The sequence below is a fragment of the Anopheles stephensi genome, chromosome 2, assembly GCF_013141755.1.
Source record: "Anopheles stephensi strain Indian chromosome 2, UCI_ANSTEP_V1.0, whole genome shotgun sequence".
In the NCBI taxonomy this organism is placed as follows: domain Eukaryota; kingdom Metazoa; phylum Arthropoda; class Insecta; order Diptera; family Culicidae; genus Anopheles; species Anopheles stephensi.
In genome coordinates, this window is record NC_050202.1 from 29,230,141 (window position 1) to 29,250,974 (window position 20,834).

At 40.8% G+C, this 20,834-nt stretch overlaps 1 protein-coding gene across 1 annotated transcript in view; it reads left to right on the forward strand.

Moving 5' to 3' along the window:
* Positions 1–689: 689 nt before the first annotated feature.
* The window catches only part of LOC118506109 (tetraspanin-2A), a 58,727-nt gene continuing 38,582 nt past the window's right edge, over positions 690–20,834 (forward strand). The window contains exon 1 of the mRNA XM_036042802.1: positions 690–1,087. Within this exon, the coding sequence (XP_035898695.1) occupies positions 989–1,087 (99 nt within the window). The 5' untranslated portion in view covers positions 690–988. The remainder of the gene's footprint in view (positions 1,088–20,834) is intronic.

Sequence of the window (20,834 nt, forward strand, 5' to 3'; positions counted from 1 at the left end):
TTTTACGGTAGAGTCTTTAGAACTTGATCAGGATATAGTAGTGAAGCCATGGCCTTGAAAAGGATGTCCGCAAATTTAAGTGAGTATTTATTTTCAACAGACTAACTATATTATAAGATAGTGATTTTCATAGCTTAGCTTACAAGCGGAAAACTTAGTTACAATCAAAAATTCGTTTCGGATTTTTTTTACAACTAAAATTAGCAATATGACCAGGTCGTCCTTTGTGAATAAAAAATAAATTTTAATTAAATTTTAATTGAACAATAATTTGCTTTTCAGATTTTCAATTTCGGTATTGCAATGATATATGACTGTTTCTTCTAAAAAGTTTTCATGTTTGAAAAAAGACATTCAAAACACACAAAAAAAATATATTTTTTTAAATACGATTCTTTTACTTATATTTTAATGCTATAAAATTGAAATTTATAAATAAAACAGCAACTGTCATGTTAAGAAAGAATAGATGAAGTCATTAATTTGAATAGAAACATCGCATCCAAAACATCGCCATGAAGCTTTCATCACTTCCAGCTATCCATCAAGCCAACCCTGTTCAGCAACCGAAGCAATCGTCGTACCTGTCGCGCTGCAAAATCTCTACACAATACACATATTCTTTTATCACCGGCACCAACACACTCATCAGCAAACGTTACAAAAGTACGCACGAACAAATATAAAGCAACAAACTGACCCCCATACCATCCCGTGTACGCATTGGGGTGTTCCGCCTTATCGTCTTATCTTATCTCGATGTTGCCGAGAATTGGCCCAAACCGAACGTAACTTAGCCCTTCGGTCCGAGGACAGGTGCCATTGCAGTCGCAAACGTTCGGTGTTGTTCGCGCACAATTTTAAGCATCTTTTAACGTTTTGAAAATCCAAGTGAAGTTCCAAGACATAGTGTTTTAACGATACTTGATCGGGAGTGCCGTGAGTGAAACTGTGGCTTGGTTGGTGGAAACTCGATTGAACCGAAAAAATGGCACGCGGTGAGGGTAAAGGTGAAAGTGTGGCCAGGCTGTCGAATCAAATCGCCTGCATCAAGTACACGCTGTTCTGTTTCAACATCGTAGCATGGGTAAGTGAGCATGAATTTAATGTTGCACAATGACCACCAGGAGATTAAACCTTAAAGACCAGGATTAAAAAAAAAAGGAGATGAAGATGAGGTGCATTGCGTTGGTATTTCTGTGTCGTGACATTGGTGACAGATCATTGGAATTCGTGGAACGGAAGCATGCCAAGCCGAAGAATTCGCCCAATTTATCGAGTGAATCACGCCTCGTAAGGGCAACATATCAATTTTCCTCGTGTGTGTGTGTATGTGTGCATGCGTGTGAGAGTGGTCGTAGTGAGGTTTGTGTCAGTGTACACCGCCGTTATCACCATGCGTGGTTATCGCAATAAGTGAGTCTTCCGTGATAAGCACGATGGCGAAATGGAGACACCTCCCAAGGGTTGCGTTCCGCGGATATAGTTTGCTTTGAACGGATCGATTGAATGCGTATATATAGACGCAAAAGTTTCATTTCGTTAACCAATATCTTAAAGAGACATTCTACGTCTCTAGTTAACGAAGACCTCAGTTTGATGCATTTTTTAGGATTTTTTATGAAATATAAATGAACTTCAATAACATGAACCCATCTTTAAACACACCCGTCCTGGAATTTCTTGCCCAGCCAAGCGTGCCAACTGATGTCCAGATCTTGTTGTACACCTGTTAAAAACGATCCCTGTTCCACGTTACCCATTCCGGTGTGTTTTGCTTCAATCAAGTGCACTTCAATTTGCAGCAGTAGAATAGTTTTGTTCCCACTCTATCTGGATCGTTACTCATCCAACCATACGCTCTGCCAGAGTTTTATGATGAAAATCGATCCCCGTATTCCACCCGACACATATTTCGTGATTCACCTTTTCTTCTTTAAGCTATCGTTCCCAATCGTTTCCGTCGTGATTGCATTGGGACTTTGCAGTGGCCCTACAAGCAGGGTTTGTTATGCATTTTGGGATCGTTTTTTTTGTCTAGCTCAGATTGTGCCTCACACCACCACCAGCCATCCGGTATTGTTTCTATCAAAACTATGACGAAGAAAGAACAATGTAAAGATAACACTGGCTAAATGTAAGCTGTGAGCTTCGGTCGATACGTACCGAAGGGTGTAGTTCGAACAACATGCACCATGGAAAGATGCTTCTGGCATTGTGGCGTTTCAGTACTCCAGGGAAATTCTCGACCGAAACGTTCCATTCTTGTGGGGCAGCTGCTTGAACTGATGTTCCTTTTCTGTTTAGATTTTATGTGAGATAATTTGCATGCTGTCTTGGTGTACTTTAATGCAAGAGGGATGTTGCCAACGCTCGAGAAGAGAAAGATTCCTTAATGTTTGAGATGAAAATGATAGGGCAATGTTCACCAGGCTATTCATAGTATTTCATAAATTTCATAAATTCATTTGACATGCATCATTCGTAGTGAATATGCTATTCACTGGCGAGGAATATTTTATAATGGTGGAAACATACGCGAAACAAGGATTGTGACCAACCAATTGAGTAGATTTTGATAAATACTTTACACATGACACATATTGGATCGGGCTGTGATATCACTGTTCTATAGTGTCTTATACGAATTATTTGTCATACTCTTAAACTTCACGATGGCTTTGAGCATTCAAGAAGTTAACGAGAGCTGGTGTGACAATTTTATTGCTTATCGACCCTACCACAAACAGGCACTGTGCTGTCGATCGTCGTGCTGCAAGCGACTGGAGTCTTCCAGTATTTTGATCTTAATGGGAGGACTTTGACGGCGCAAAGCATTTGGTTGGATCGTTTCTGTACGTCGAATCCAGGTCGGGGCTGATGGGCATTGAACAAAGCAATCATGTTATGATCAAACTAGAAAACAAAAAAGCTGCGTTCATAGCGGTTTGATTGCGAATCTCTTTGGTTATTCTAAAGATAATGACTAGCATCTGGATACTTACTAACTTACTAATTTCCTTTCTTATCGGATCTTACAACCGGTCAGGCCAAGACCAACAATCCTCAGAACCGTTTACGGTCGCGCACAGTGGTCTGCCAATCCACTATCACGGCCGGTCTGGCGTTCGTCTTAACTTGAGCTCAATTACCACGCCTTCTATGTCCGTGTGGACGGCCTAAAATGACTTTAGGGGTCCACATATCTTTATGTATATGTATGTAATGATTTAGATCGATTTTTAGAAGATGGCCGCGAAGATTCCCCCTCCGAGTTAGCGATGGTCCTGTCTATCTCCAGTTTGAAGACTAGAACACCCAGCTCCCTAGTGAAAACCCTTGGTGGTAGTAAAGAGCCCTGAGAGCTTTTCATCCACCTTCAGCTGGCTTGTGCTGTTATTGCGTCATACAGCCTTACCCTGGTTGTCATATGCGGCGTTAAAATAAATGATGGAATGGTTAGATTTGCAGCATTATGAAGATCTGGTCAGTGGTTGATTCCAACTATTTCTTCGACGGATGGGGCAAATCGGTCTTGTAGTATAAGGGAGATTTCACTAAAATATTTTGAGCGATATTCAACACCGTGATAACCCCTTTAGTTGCTGCACTCTAGCCTACCTACCTTCTTGCATATAGGATGTATATTCGATTCCCTATCCCAAACCTTAGAAATTATCTGACGAGCATCAGGTTAGCATGGTTAATTATATTTGTCAGGTAAGGAACGAAGATTTTAGTCAAAAAAGACGGTTCTTGACATTTTTGAACAGAAATCAAGAAGAAATCAATCATAAGGCGGCATCATTGATAAAAAGTAGGAGCAAAAGACGACCAAGTTTTCTAAATATTTAGAATAAAAAGTAGTTTTTTGTATAATCAACACAACGATGCACTCACAGAGCAACCTTTTACCTACGAGAATCATAATTCCATGTAAATTATAGTGACAAGTGCTCAAGAAAATGTTCCTTCAAATAAATCGAGACATTCAAGTCATCATTATTCAAAAGCATTCATTGGTAATAATTGTAATCGGAAAATGTAATCCATTTCTAGCGTAGTTTGCATATTTTACAATTTATTTCATTAGAATGAGAGATGACTTTATTGAACCCGGCTTCACAACGTATGAGGTTCCATCTTCCAGACATATGGTTAAGCGTCTAAGCGCACCTGAAAGTAATGCAAAACAATCGAAAAAAAAAATCTTCAACGAATGTGCCATTATGAAGGCTTTCTTGCGAATCAAATAGATTCCAGAATGTCGAAGTCTTCCTCACCTTCACCGGTTCAAACACATCCTCTCGACCATCCCGAGACACACTTTGAGAGGATTAAAAAACCAGCAACTCACAACACGGATATAAAATTGCTGAATTTATGATGAAAACCATAAAAATGCTTGCCTCCTTCTTTGCGGCCTAAACACGAAACGCAAAGAAAATACACACACGCAATTTCCCACAGTGAACCGGGGGAAATAAATATTACGCTCCATCTTCCGAACCCCCGGCGTAGCGGGGAAGCCAACCGATGGTAACAGAAAATAGGAGGATAATTCATCCTTTTCACCAGACTCGCTCGACCCGAGTTCCAGGTTTCGGAGTCGTAGCAGTCGTTGGCAAATTTCGACAATCCGCAGAAAAGACAGACAAATCGTTCAACAACAACAACTCAACCGTTGAAGCGAATGCGAACGAGAAAGCGGGGAGAAAGGTTGCGGTGGGTAAGGATTTTTTGGAATCCCAAATATGTTGGCCCGAAATGATGGAGTGCCTTTCCCGAACCGGCGAATGGTGTGGCGATGGGTGATGGTGGTTTTGGGGGAAGGAGGGACGAAGTCTCGATTTTATTGCGTGTCGGAAGCAGGGGCAGTAAACATAAAATTTACCATACCTTCACGCCTCACTTTTCTTGTTGGTGTGTGTGTGGTTGAAGATTGTATACTACTGAGCGTGTGGTATACTGAACATCTTGGACATAAAAACGAAAATTCATTAGTTAATTGTTTTCTTGAGGTTTTTGACAGTTGTTATTCAAATAGGTCAAACGTTCAAAAATCGTATTCAGTGGTGAAATCCAAACTGAGACAAAACGAGTGAAGGAGTCGAAGCTTTTAAGTTTTAACTCACTCACCACGTTTAAACTCACTCAGCACGAATAAATTCACTGATTTAATGGGACAATTTAATTTACCAGTGCAAAATTCAACTCAAGTGAGTGAGTGCACTCAAGCGAACGAGTGAGTTACCATGAAGTCAGTGAGCTAAAACGACTGAGTGATTTAAAGCGAATGAGTGAGTAAAAAGGCAATGAGTGTGGGGTTAGTCGTTCATTTATCAAATCATTTATTGAGCTTCAACTCTTGGTGAGATTGTCAAAGATTCAACTCCCTATTCTAATTCATTCGCTCTGATTTAGTTCACGTTGCTGAGTGGTTATTCCCATCACTTATTATCTAAAGAGACGAATACTATTAACATTCAATCAATAAGTTCTTAGATCCGCAACTCAGTGGCCTTGGTCCAGTTGATTCCTTCAAATAGAATTAAAGACACGTTATGGTTTCCAATTTTCTCGTCTCTTTTACTCACACCGAACAATTTCAATGCGATTTACATTAAGTCTGTCCTTGCTTCTTTCAATTTCCCGCTACACCCAGCGTATCGATTTCACATTTACAATTCCGTTCTTGGTAGCAGTAGTTTGGTTGCTTTCAGTATAATTAAAGAACAAAATCTGCATCTAGAAACGGAAGGATCTCCGAAGGAAGCTGAATGTTTCGGACAAATTGATTTCTCTTTGTGCTCCCGAGGTCAACGTTAGCCTGGCCAGCGTTTCCAATCCTACACTTTCTTGCCGAGTGCTGATGGTAATGAGCAAAGTGTAGAGAGCACCTCCGAAAGGCCTTTTGCCCGCTACCCTGCCAACTCCGCGGTTCGCCAATTGGTGATGATTTTCATTTCAAACGAATCGACGAAGACGAAACGAAACCGGTACATTACCAGTAAGCTGCAAACCCACCCTCATTACGCCAGCACAACCAACCGCCTGGACAGAAGTAAAGTTAAGTGAACGATGCAATAACTCGAAGCCACCAAAGAGCGGAGAGAAAAGAATTTTGCAAAAGCAAACTTTAGCCCCACTTGTGCCGGGCACAAAGCCAACGTGGGTTTTTCCCCCCAAGGTTCTGGGAGCACAAAGAGAGCACAAATTAATATTAATTAGAGTGAACAAGTGAAGTGACACTGCTGCGAATGGGGATAGGGCTGTCCCCGCTCGTTCGGGCTTTCTCGAACGGAAACGGATGGGTTTGTCCGAAGAAGCTCTCCCTTTGCACAGTGCTGACGCCAATTACACCGTATCGGGTTTGGTGTTACGAAAGGGAGTTCAGCAGGGTGATAGGATAATTTTCGACCATTAAACGAGGAGTTGCACTGAGGTGTGGTGAGATTTAAAGTACAGTCTATCTGTTTTCTTAAATTGCACGCAATGCAAATTACCATCAGCAAAGCAATTATGCGACGAATAAATTGTTCTTCGAGTTTGATATTTGATCAAACGGAAGTTGTGATGTTGAGATTCGTTTGTTTTGAGGTAGATTATTATACACAACTAAACAAGCCGGAACTTCGTTTTATTCTTTTGACTCTGTACGATCGCGAAAAGCATTATCAGCGACCATGAACATTAGTTGTTTAGTCTTTAAGTTTATTTGAAAGCATAATTCCTTTAATGGGTTGTATTCATGTTAATGTAAAATTTACTAATGCAATACAGCCAGATCTTCTTATTTGAACAAATAAAAGCTTTAAAAATTACTACTGTGGTGCTTAACATTAAATTATTTGCAGTTAGCTACTTTGTTATCCCAAAATAAAGGCTCGAACGAATAAAACCAAAATATTGATGAACAAAATCTGATAAAAAATATTTTACTGCAAAACTGCAGTTAAATACTGCACAATTTGTCTTTAAATACGTATAAAATTTTTTTTTGAAAATCTCATAGCCTTAAAAAATTTTTCAACAAAGTTGAAACCAAATTTGTATGAATATATTTGTATTAAACTAAAGGGCATCTCTTTTAACCTTTCATTTTTTTAAATCTTACTCAATTGGCTTTATCGGACATGAAAGTATGAACAAAATAGTAGACTGATTAACACTTTTTACAAATAACATTTTTATGCTTTAAAAAAGGGCCCGGCAATTGCACTTCCCCATGAACAATACATTTAATCGAACAATCTGAATTTATATACTTATGCTGAATAAGGATTAACAAAAAAATACCATTGTTTTTTCTTGTTTTAAATACCAAAAACAATAAATAAATCACGATACTACTTTGAAATCTATGTTTTTTTAAAAAAAAAGCAATCCTTGTTATGGTATGCTAAAAATCATTCTTTCTGGCAGAAATGTGAAGCATAATATGCAATGAACTTAAAGTATAATTAATTTGAAATCGCAATGTTTGTAGAGCTGTAGATGTATAAGGTTCCCCACGTCCTGTCAGTTGGATGACAGAATATGAACATAAGAATAGAAAAAGAAAAAGAACAAAGATCGGAGCAGGGCAGGATACACCTGTGCTGAGATCGGTGATGTCATGAGTTGGCTTTGAGTTAGCAAGTTAAAAACGAGTCAGAGCAAAAAATTAAGTCTATTTATCTATCACAGAACTATTATTCTAGAGGAATATTATTTATTTATTTATTTATATTTTTAGTATTATTACTTGACACCGTATTGTCAACACCGCATGTGTTCACTTTTAAAAATTCACAAAAATTAACAAGGCATTTCCTCCCTGTTATTTGCCTTATCCCGGGCATGCTCTGTTGTGAGTGTGAAGTGGTTGAGGGGTGTGTATCCAGGTTGTTGGTGTAAATGATGGAAAAGTTAGTTAATTGGATCCGGTTCTATGTTTCTGTTTCTATGATGGCTGGATTTGGGGTTCAGATGTCTAGAGCAATATTATGTTGATTGTAATTCTGTAGATTTGGTATTTATTTTAACTGGATTTGCATAGTCATACGGTGTAAGTGAAATATTAGGTATTATAGACAATCTTACTTATTAATAAACAATTTTCAGTTAAAAATAATTGTCTTATTGACATAAACACTAACAGGCAAAGGTCACATACAATATAATGACAGGAATAATAACGCCCAGCTTGCCGAGCGTTTAGCCTTGCATAAATCTTAAAATATTTAAAAGCTAAGTTTTTAAAAGATTCTTTCTAGAAGCGCCCTTTATCTATCTGTCTGATTATCAGAGCGTCAGGTGTAAAATTATTCCCAAACACCAGTAAAATATTTATCAAATAGACTTCAAATGGAACATAACATCGATTCTAGCAGGAAGGATGAAAGAATGATTGTTAAAACATGTTGCTTACATTTTAAAAATTATATGGGTTTTATAAAAGTGACCATTTCAAATTGATTATGAAAGCTTCTTTATCTACAAAATCATTTTAAAATCACTACTTAATTGAACCAATAACACATGTTTGAAGCTAAAATAACAGCCATTACCAGAGTATCACAGCCGCCACCAATCTACACAATTACTTACTTCCAAAGATAGTGAGAGAGAGTGTGAAAATGATCTAGCGCAAGAAAGTGTCACGTTGCGGGAAACGTGGAAAAATTCACACCCCAAAATAAAAATAAAAACGGCACCAACCCGCCAACCCGGACCCGATTGAAACATTAAGATCATCTTCACGGATGATCGAATCGTTACGCTTTGGCTCACCAACATCAAAACTGGCCATCGGTTCCTGCTGGCTTTTGTTTTCCCGTTTTTTTCTTGCCAACTCGGAATGGACTTCCTTTAACAACTCGCAGCACAGACACACGGGTATGGTTTCGCTGACACAATGCTTCTCCCAATTCACGCGCAACACAACCCGAGTCCGGCCGGCGGTCAGGCAACATTGGCAGTGGTTCCATGTTTCCATGCCACCTTACCATGCTTCTACCGCGGCCCCGCCATCCCTTCGTTGTTTCGTGTTTTTATCTGTCTATTTTACGACCCAGTACAACTGTGTGTGTGTTTCCCCCGGAACGAGGCCACCGTGTTCCGAAATAAAGTGCAAAGTGTACAACCGATTTTCCCCCCTTACCCAAGTGGCCCACTCCATTCTACGCGGTAGGAAGCTGTTGGTGAGAAGAAATAAAAATGGTGGCTAGAGCAATAAGCAGAGAAAAAAGGAAGCGCGAGAAAAACACACTACAAAAAGTTCTGGCAAAGTTTCTGCTACAAGTCACGGAAAAGCTTGCGTGTGTGTGTGTGTGTCGAGTAAAGTCAAGCAAAAGGAAGAAAACCCCGAAACAGAAAACTAGCGTGAACTGAAATCACAACCCACAGGCAGGCAAGTGCAAACTGAAACAGGCGAAGGATCTTTCCTGTCTATTTTTTGTGTTTTTGCTGCCCGGTTTTTCTCGCACTTTCCATTGTGCCGCCGTTTCTTTCGTCCACTTTTCGTCCGCCAAATTTAGTTGTGCTCAATTTTGGACCTGGTTTTTGTTATATTACATTTATAGCTTCATGTTCTAGCGTTGGCCCATGTTTTCATACACTCTTCCGCTCGCTCATACAGTCTTCCACTGTTTCTGGGCCAGTGTTGAGGTTAACTTTTTTTTCTTCTTCCTAGCACCATCTTCACCATTGGGCTCGATTTCAGAATCGGAAAGTTTCTGATTTTTTCACACCAACCCATTCCCATGCGCCTCACTTTCCTTGGCAAGGAGGCACCCGGACGCCCCCTTGTTCTTTGGGGCTCCGATGTACCGAGACCGATCTCAGCGACCGACGGTTTATAGGGTGTGAAAATTTATCATTCCTACGTGATCTTCGCCCGGTTCGGAATGGTGTTTTGAGGGATTCTCTCTCCCTCCGTTTTTTTTTTTTGGTCCTTATTTGCCATACAAGCGGCCTAGGCGGTAGTTAACAGTTTTGGTGAGTTCCACCACAAACTTGAAACTCGGAAATGAAGCAAAACTGATGCTTGCCGATGCAACAGTGCACGGTGCGGTGTTTAGTTTAGTTCTTTGCCCGTGATCCTACCAAACGCGGGTTGTACACGGGTAGCGAAAAAGGGCAATCGGTAATGGAGCGCTCGCTAGATAAACTTGTGGCCGTCACGGTTTCGGTGTTATGTTTCATCGTGGCCCGGTTGAAGTTTTAATTCAATAAACTTTAAAGTCAATCTTTTCCGTCTTTCTTTTTCCCATTCGCTCGCCATCCTGTGTTGCGTCGTTTGCTGGCAGGAAGAACAGCAAAGGAAAAAAAAGGGAACGAACTGACACGGTGCTTCTGTGAAGATGGTGCTGAATGTCAGAAATAATCTGAAGCGATACATACATTTGCTGGGTGCAATAGCGAACGGAGAACGAGTTTCGAATGGCAGAACGTGCAGGAAGAACAGATAATATACTCCAATTCTAGTGTTTGCTATTTTTCATTTTAAATACTTGCCCCGCCTCGTGAACAGGCTATTTTTCATCATTCTTCTAGCCGATACATCTTAGAGGCCCGGCTAAGAGATGTTTGCTGGTGGGATACGGGCAAATCCAATTACAACCAGTCGAAAGCAATTAATTTGAAGGAAAGCTCCCGGGGAAAACGTGGATGCTACTGCTGTCCTGTAACTGGCCTGAAAGACAAAGCTCAGCCATCATTCAGCCATTCAGCATGGGGAATCCGTGCAAGTCTGTACGGAAGTGAGTGTAAGTGCGTGCGTGTGTGTGGAGGCTAACATATTAACGAAAACTCGACACAAATATGAATATTTGTGTGAGAAAATTTGTCAAAAGCATCCTTTTCCTTCACTTCGGCCAAAAGGGCCGTACCGAAAAGCGGGGGAAGGTTAAAATATTTAATAAATGTCTCCCTGGCGTCCCTGGGAATGATGGTCCTGCCGAGTGCTGCTGCTGGCGGTTGGTTCATTCGTACCAGATTAACATGGCAGTAAAGTGAACCGTGTAAGCTGTGAGGTTGCTTTCCTCGCTGGTGCTGGCGAGGGAAAGGGTGGAATGTCCCTTTTCTGTGGCTGACCGTTCACCAGTTTCGGTATGTGTGATTACTCGCAGCATACATTCTCCTGAGGTACGGAACAGGTCGCCCTATTGCGAAACTCAAACGACCGAAAGATTCTCGAACAAGTGATGGTAAATCACTTTTCTTCTTCTTTCTTGGCCTGACGACCTCTTAGGTCATGTCTGTCATTTCTAGCTTACTAAACTCAATGATACCGCATAGTTGGATAGTCAAGTCCTCACTATGGGGGAACGGCCCACATAAAACTTAAACCCCGGTCCTGCCGTGTGAAGACCGGCGCCGCTTTCGCATCTACCACCGGGCCGTTCTTAAATCACGTGGAGGACAAATCGGTTGTGTGATGTCCAATTTGGCGATCGGTATTATTTTAAAGCATTAGAAGTTGTGATTCCTCTTCGACACGTAAATTGTGAGCAAAACTTATTGTTGCACAGTTTGTTCTAACCTATTTTGTTTTATTTGGTATTTATTTAATAATGAATTTTTGCTTACAAAATTGTTCTTTCCTCTGTGAATTAACAATTTAACAATTCGTAGTAAAACTGCCAAAGTTAGGGAAAATAGGAAGAAGCGCTGGGATTTTTATAAACGGACTCTTCAAACAAAGCGTAATTATGCATTGTAATTTTTGGAAGTTAAGCTCTTTGATACAAGCGTTTAAAGATCACATCAATTTGACAGACTGGACGCCCATTAAAGCGTGAGTTTGCCTTCCAAGTCGGCTAATGGAAGACGCGAACGTAAGAAGAGGATTAAGATGTTGAATATGAGATGAAATCCAAGTGATTTTTGCCATATTTTTCAGCCTGAATGTTTCTGCAGTGATCCTAATAAAAAGAACCGAAAAGTAGTGAAGTATATTGTACTGAATATCTAAAATGACGAAATTTGTTTAAATCATTACGACAGTAGATACATCTCTATCATATCGGTCATAAAACCTGATTTTTGCCAATAAAGTAATACATTATAAGCAATGTGGCCAGGCCATTTTTATATATTTTTTTTTTGTAGTAGGTTAAAGGAAGAGAAAGATTAATTTACATGCCGAAGAATTAAGATTTTTTGATGAATGTTCAAAGTCATCTGTAGCAATATTTGTTTAGCAATTCACCTACAAATTTTCCAAAGTTTTTCATTTGTTAATTATTAGTCATGAACTAATGCCTAACTCACTGAAGATCCTTGGTCAATATTTTACTATTGTTTTGTTATAAAAGATCGTCCTAGCAGTATTGTGGTTTTATTTTACGGTTAATCGAACTTCTTCAAAACGAGTCAATGTCAAAAGTTGAAGCAACAGATTCGATTAAGTTGATACTTTCGCTACCTCTCTTCTCTCAAGAGAATAGAAAAAAGTGACGCCTTTTTATCGATGTGGCTGTTTTAGAGAGTTTTTATCGAACATTGGAGTTTGGCAATAGGTGCTATAGTTAGCGTATTCCTGCTTAAGTCAGCTTTTGATTTTGTTTTCCTCTCTTTTGAGCAAGGATTAGAAAATATGTCATAAGGAAGAAATTCCTTTCTTGTGCCATGTTATTCCGGTGAATGAAGACAAATAGCGCTTGAAATAGATTTTACCGTAGAAAGGGGTACTGTTCTTACAAACATCCCATCGTAAAAGCAGTATCCGTGTGAGTCATAACTTTGTGCTTTAAGCTTTAAATAAGCGATAAATATTGATAATTTCGATGTCATGATCCTCGGTTCTTAGTTGCTCTTGAACGATTTTCACAAATTTATTTTCGGAACCCTGTTCATGTGCCTGTTTATCATTCGAACTGCTTCCCGAAAGGATATTACTCAAAAAGCGGCTTGAAATGTAACCTTTAACGAGCCGTTCGTTGACATCACGACGATACAGCCCTTCCTGTGGGAAATTCTATTTTTACTACCAGCGTACCCCACCTCCACCAGCGTCAGGATTCGGTTCCAAAGCACTAAAATACACACGCACAAGTCAGTCACACAGCCCGGTAATGGCAACATCGGCATTCCCGGCAGCAAAAAAAAAAGGAGCTCCCAACCCCCTTAGCGACAGTGGATGGAAAAGGGATACTAATGAGATTATTCCATTAGGAAGTTGCTGAAATTGTGCGCCCGTTGACGTTGAAGGGAATTTAATGAGTGAACGAGCGCGGAGCGCATTTTTACTAACCATTATCCGGAAGGGAGAGAGAGAGAGCGATAGAGAGAAAAACCACCTTCCCAAGAGTATTGGGGATTGGGGTGGTTTGGTGATCAGGTGATGCGAGAACGCGCTTTTCTCGTTTAACATCCCCGTTGGAAGGATTTTGAGGCAGCCCTTGTGCGCACCACCATCCACCGATGGTAGAAAGTGTGAGAGTTTGAAAGAATTTTAATTTCCCATCAAGTCGCGGTACGCGAGGGACGAGTTGATCGCGAGGCTCCAAAATGGTTGCGTGCGCCATTTGCTTATCGGTTTCGTCGGCAGTGTGACAGTTTCAACAATCAAGTCTTAAAAGCCGTAGACCAAACTCTGTCCGCGCCTCAGTGTGTGTGTGTCTTCTGTATGCGGCTCACGTCGCAAACATGTGTCTCGTACTGTGAGCGCCCCACACACCCACACACGCATATGATGATCGCTGTTGGGTGGGCGGATGGGGCTGAACCTGCGAGGAGGTATTTATGATTTATAATTCATACGCAAATGAGTGTCCCTAGCGTGTCCTGATTTGCCATCCCCCAACTTCTGCTCTTGCCACTGTTTCGCTCCATTCACCAAGAGTTTCTAAAGCGCCATTTGTTGCTTCGTTACTTGGGTAGTTTGGTGTGGTGCTGTTAAAATGTGCCACCCACCCCACCGAAGTAGACCGTGTGAATATTCGCCCACGACATCACGAGGCATCGGTCGGTGCCGTCAGGGATTGAATTAACAGCGCTTAAAACGAGACTCGTGTCGTAACGGCCGGGCTGTGGAAAGTGAAAATAAAAGTAGAAAAAGAGTAGTTCCTGCTTGTCGAGACAACCTCCTTCCATTTCGTTTTTTTTGTGTGTGCCCTCCATCGTCACTCAGCTCAGCTGACCGCAATGTTAGACCAAGTGTTAGGGGCAGATTTTCACATGCTTGGGGTTGCCTTTTATTTTCCCATTTACGACGCTTCTACCAGTCCCGGGTCCGGGTACGGGTGATGGTAATTTCAGTAGAAGTACTCACAGGAAAAAATACGAAAAACCCCTACATAAACCCCGGTCGTTTCCGAAAAGCTTCACTGAGTGACCAATGTAAAGGAGAATATTTTCGCCAAACTGAACCCATCGAATGGGAAGCTTTCTCCCATGGACGAGCAAAGCTTGAGTAATTGAAAGTCATTCTATTTAGTTTCGATGGGCAAATTAGAACAACTTCCGTGCCGGTTGTTCGATTGCGCATAGGGAAGCAGAAATTTGAGCCAGTTTATGGTGGCACTTAGACAGATTAAACCACAATCGAGTTTTGCTGGCCGGGAAAAACCCCATCGTATATTTAATCGCAAACGAAATTGCTAAAAAAATTGAGCTTTTCAGTAAAAAAATTGACCACGCACTAAATGAAATTTGTTGACATCGGCAAGAAAACTCAATTCAATTAGATTTTCCCTCGCTTTTGCATAACTTAGCATACGTTCCGCAATTAAGACTTCATTGTACAGCACAAAAGCCAGCTGGGAACGATTGTGAACCAATTTGCCGCAAAGAGTGCAGACCTTCTGTACCTCGGTTTTTGGCAAATTACCGGGAAATAGAAACTAATTTACCTTCCTTACATCATTAACGCACGAAGGCTTCATTCGCGAACGTCATCAATAGTTTGACTGTACTGGGAATTGGTACCGTTCGCGAAGGGAGAATAGGAAACCTGGTTGATGCATACGTGCTGGGTGGGAAATTTATTCACTCTCACACTCACAAATAAGCGATAACAGCATTGGAAGGTGCTTCTGGAGCACAGGAAGATTGTGATGTCTTTGCTGATGCTTTTTGCAACGTTGGCATGATGAGGTTTCAATTTTCTGATGAGTATATTTTTAGCTTACTTGTACGCCTATTGAATTTTCGGAGTAATTAAGCATTCTTATATCTTTATTGGTATCGATTCAATAAGGTTCAGCAGGTGGGAAATGTACGATAGTAATGGTTTTACACGGAAGTTTTGGATATTTGTGTATATTATCAATTCCGGAAACTCTTGAGAATTGTTGACTCTACCCTGGTAGATTTGACTGAGGTGTTGACTAGTTGCCTGATGCAGAGTACCAATTGTTTTAAACTGATTTGATAAATAATTATCAGTTAGGATTTCTGAAATTATTTCTAAAGTAAATCATCACGCCTCTAGTTGCATGGACGATCTCAACTTCGTGTCTGCAATCCATAAGGAACAAGCCTGCAGATATTATGCAAGGACTTTCAGAATGTTTGAAAAGCATTTTCTCAGTATGGTATTCCAATTATAGTTGATTTCACTAGACTTTCACATTTGAGGTTTGAGCTCAGTCTTCTTTGTAATTTATAGCAATCTTAGTTAACCTTTGCTTAGAATTTGCAGTGTGGCAAAAATGAAGATCTAAAAATAGAAAAAGGGATGATTCAAAAATGTGACTGATTTTTCAGTTTAAAGTATCACCTTTAAATTTCAAATTTGTTTAAACTGTTACTATTTGAATGTATGTACAATGGGGCGGTCTGGTAGCCGAGGCGATAGCGGCACCAGTCCTCAGACGATAGGATCGGTGTCCAAATCTCATCCGGATCGCCTCTCCGTACGCAGGACATTTATTTATTTATTTATTTTTATTTAATCGTCCGCCGTTCACGGCTTAACGATGCAGAATCTTAGTTACAATAATATTACATTGATTTGCTTAAGTACTAAGTGGTCGGACGCGTAACAAATTTTTGAACGTAAACACGGACATATTAAAATCGAACAGGTGCGAGTGCGTGTTAAAGTGGCGTGACATAGCTGTAAGTGGAGCATTGAAACCGTACTCAGTGCGCGAACATGGGATATGTAACAGTTGCTGATGTCTAGCCGATACTCTAGGTGTCACAAATTTCAGTTCACCCAACAAATACGGATCGTCAATGGTGCCTAAAAGGAGTCCTGCTAAAAATGTGGTCTGGCTTATATAGCGCCGATGATGTTCCAGTGACTCGAGGCCTAGCAGTTCACAACGTTCTGTGTAGCATGGGACCAAGGTACTATTGGCCCAACCTAGCCTGCGGATTGCGTAGCGTGTAAACTTTCTTTGAATGGCCTCAAGCCCATCGAACCATTCATTTGTGTATGGAATCGATATTCCTATTGAGCAATATAAAGCTTTCAAACATCGGGCGTCGTCAAAATCACGAGTCAGCTTGAATAATAATCCTAGAGTTCTTTTGGCGCGGTTAATAACGTTGTCATAATGGAGTCCAAGCGTCAATTTTTGGTCAAGTAGAGCACCTAAGTCGCGCATTTGTGTGGTTCTTGAGACGTTTACACCATTGATGTTATAGTCATATGTTATCACAGATCTCGCACGCGCAAAGGACAGCACGTAACACTTTTCGATACATATAGACAAACAGTTTAGGACGCACCAGTTGTTGAACACTGAAAGAGTTTGCTGTAGTTTAGCACAGTCATTAGACGTTTTTACAGGCATAAATAGTTTTACGTCATTAGCATACAGCAAGTAGCAGTTGTCAGGCAGAAGAGAGCATACGTCGTTTATGTATAGAATAAACAGCAATGGTCCCAGATTGCTGCCCTGGGCTACTCCAGAGGTACCAATAAAAGGACGCGATACTTTCGTTTGCGATGATAGGAGTTGAGCCAAGCGACGATTGAGTGTGAGAGTCCCAACCTTTGAAGTTTTTGCAATAGTATATCGCGCAATATGCTATCGAAGGCGGCTCTCAAATCGGTGTAAATGCAATCGTCTTGTAAGCCCTGGTCCATGCGGACATCTTGCTATGGCTAAAACTGAATGGAGAACTTCAGGTCTCCAATCCCTCCGTCTACTCTCGTGTTTCCGTGAATGACTCCGTACACAGTGTTGCTTTCACCAAGGTTAAAGCCATCAGAATCGTCATCCGCAAAGTGTGAAATGAAGTCTTGAAAAGTCAGAAATGGCATTCCAAAGCCCTCTTGAGGTTGTTGTGGTTCCAAAAAAGGAAGAGAAAGATGTACAACGACGGATTATAGAATGAAAGGCCTCTCTAATATTCATACTAATGCTGGTGATGCTTCTAATAGATATAACAGTACCAATATTTCATTAAACCATCATCAACATCTAAACAAAAAAGGATTATAAACATGTGCTTAAAATATGTTTGAAAAGAGAGTTACTTAAATTCGAGAGCAACAGTATCGTTAACTTAATTTTCAAAGTGACTAAAACATCTTGCTACACATCGAATGATCCTTTCTTGATAGGTTTCTTTCTTGCAAAAGTATATAATGTTGTCAAAAGTTTTATTTTCATCATTTTGTTACATTATCCACAAACGACCGATTAATATCCATGAAGTCTTTTTTTGTTTTTTTTTTTAAATTTTAACCTTTTTTTTAATTCACGTTCATTGTAAGGATAGTAAAAATATATTTTATCAAAAGCTTATTTCCACTCAGGTTAAGGGATTGTACACCTCTTTTTCGTGCCTTAAAATTGATGATTGAAAAATTTGCTCTTCCATACCTTCTGCGTAAAGAGCTTGAAATTCGCTTTTTATCCAATAACGTTATTTTTATTCCTTATCGGAATATCGACACGTATCATGGGGTGGTTTGGTTTGAGGGGCAAAATGGTACCCGCACACACACACACACACACACACACACTGGCACACGCTCAGGGAAAAAAAAAACTGTCAGCTGCTATTTTCCCAACCCTTTTCTTTACCGTCCAGCATCGAGAACAAAAAAAAGGGATGAAATCGACGAAAAAAAAAACGAGTTGGAAAAATAAATGGAGCATGGAGATTTAGGTTTTTTTTTATTTTATATCCAGCGCAGCTCACTTTTACGACCGACGACGACTATTAATGCCCAAAACCGAGAAAACCTACGCACCTTTGGGGAAAAAAGTAAAACGGCCAGCAGGGTGAACACTCGGAACCCGGGGCAGCTGTTGAACGCATCGTCCCTGGTTGCGAGCGTCGGGCCCGGGAAGCGGACAGACGAATTGCTGATGGTCGAGATCCATCAAGTCGATTGGTGCCTCGCAACAAGTCGCATAAATGGCCGATCGAAGGATATTTTCAAGGATAAGATGTGCGAACCGGCCCGGGTCCCCGTGTCGAACCCGGTTTCGGTCGGCCGGACGACCTGATGATTGGCAGGAGCGGCATGTGACGGCACGAGCGAACGGATCACATTCCTTTTCTTTTCTTTTTTTGGAAGGCATTTTTCTTAAGAGCCTTTTTGGGACCGAAAAATTTTACGACCAAAAATGACCCGCATGTTCCAACCCGGGAGAAGGTTTTCCTGGAGTCACGCAGCAACAGCCAGGGGAAGCAATGTTCGGCGGAACTCCATCGAGTCAAGTAGATGTAAACAGAGGAATGTTTTACGGGCAAAACTGTGCAAAGAGATAGTCGACGCTTGTTTTCTTCGCCCGTTCGTGTGTTACGCCTGTTTGATGCTTTATTTTTCCCAGATGGTCGTTGATGTCATCCGCTTTTTTATTATTTTACGTTAAAAGGTGGACCATGTCCCTTTTTTGCAATCGTGGGAGGGGGGGGGGGTTTTGCGCCGTTGCAACGCAGTGCAGGGAGAGACCGGACGGGTGCGGACGAGCAGAAAAATTCAATTAGTATAAAAGCCGTCAAAAGGATTGAAAAGTTTGCCCAAAAACTTTATCCACTTGCCGTGCTGCTGGTAGGGGCTTTTGCATAAGCGGGTGCCGAGCCGGTGAGCATTTATGATGATGCCGATGATGGACGCAGTGCTCGGAGGGACCAGTCCTTCGTCGGACACTTTTCTCTCCGAGTGGTTGAATGGTAGAGTCGAACAATAACGCATTTAAAATAGATTTAAAGCATAAACGTCCTAAAGAAGCTCAGAGCTCAGGAAATTGGTCCTTTTAGCAATTTAATTTATTTGGTGTACCTGGTGTGGTGATAATTGTGTAAATCATTGTTTGTTCACTATTTGTTCAAACTTACGATGCATCAAACTTCCAAACAGAGAGAGAGAGCGAGCATTGTTGAAAAGCTAGATTAATTAAGCGCTAAGTAACGCAATGTCTTCAGCGCTCTGCCGATAACAAAGAACCCGTTAAGACTCTCGAATGACTATTGCCGAGAAAATATGTCTTATCATTCCATCGGACGTAGACGACCTGGACCACATTGTGCAACTCGGATAAAACAAATAGAACCATATAAAAAAAACAAACGCACTCACCCCAACGCTTCCATGTGACAGCTGCAGCAGTCAGTCCGATCTCTTTGAACTGCTGTCCCCAACAAACGCGTTGGCGCGCTCCTGCTTCCTGCGAACGAGGGCTTCGCTTTGTTGGTCGACCGAAGGTTTAGCAAACAAAATTAGCGAAAAAGTTTCGCCTGAATGCTGCACGAAACCCGCAGAGCGTTGGTTTTTTGTGTCCTTCGCCCTTTCTTTACTTCATTGTTGGTCAATGAGCGGACTGAGTTTTCTTCTGTTTTACTGCTCAGATGCCCGGTGGTAACGGTGGGGCACCGTAGGAGACGACCAACAAGAGCATCCGAAGCGAAAAAAAAACATTGGAAAAAATTATCTGTAAAAAAATGGTGGACCTTCGGAAAGCTACATCTTCAGCACCAAGCATCCAAGAGGACAGTACTTGATGGGTAGTTTTTGTCTGGTTGTTGTGGTGTGTTTCATTTTTTGTTTCGCTTATTGTGTCTTTTTTTCGCTGCTGCCGAACGCAGTACACAAAGTCTAACCAGCGTTTTAGTTTTCCCCGATAGTGGGGTTCTGTTGTTTCAAGGCTCCCACTCGTGACCACGCCACTAACTGCTCGAAACAATAATTTGATTTGGTTTGGCGTGGTGTGTCCTTTTCCCCTGATCCCGTTGTTGTATTCCGCTTTATGGTTGTGGTTTACTTTGGGAAAGATTTTTTTTTTGTTTTTGCTTCTGCAATCTCAAACGCAATACTGCATTGCTCTTCAGCACGGTTGAATGCTTGGTCCGGTTGAGCAGTACTTTTTACTGTCGAGGTTTGAAGATGGCATCAAGTCCTGTCTTCGTAAACTTGTGCGACGTTGGTTAGATTTTACTTTTTATCAACGCCATTACTTCTTTGCGTTATGCAATTGTTGTAAAGTTTGATAAATACTGGTAAATGTAGTTTGTTTACAAAAATATGAACTATTGCTTTGGGACTAAAATAAGGACTTTTTAATAAACATTCTCAAAATATACTCTATCTTGTTGACCAGATTTTTTCAAATCATAGAAATTCGTGTCACGTCGCTTATGGTAACGTCTAGGTGGTAGAGCGAAAGCTGCACCGATCTTTACTAGGCAGAATTCGGGTTCGAATCCCATTCAGACCGAGTGAGCACTGGCTTTTAAATTGCGATGTAGAAATTAGACAAAAAAATATAAATGACTGGCATAACCCAAGTGGTCTATACAGCTTAGAAGAAAAACATATAGAGCCAGATCTAACTTATGTTAAAACAAAACAATTAACTTAAATGTAATAAAATGAAATTATTTTTAAGAAATGTGTGTGAAGTTAAATTTCATACAGAATTTTGTGGACAATTGAA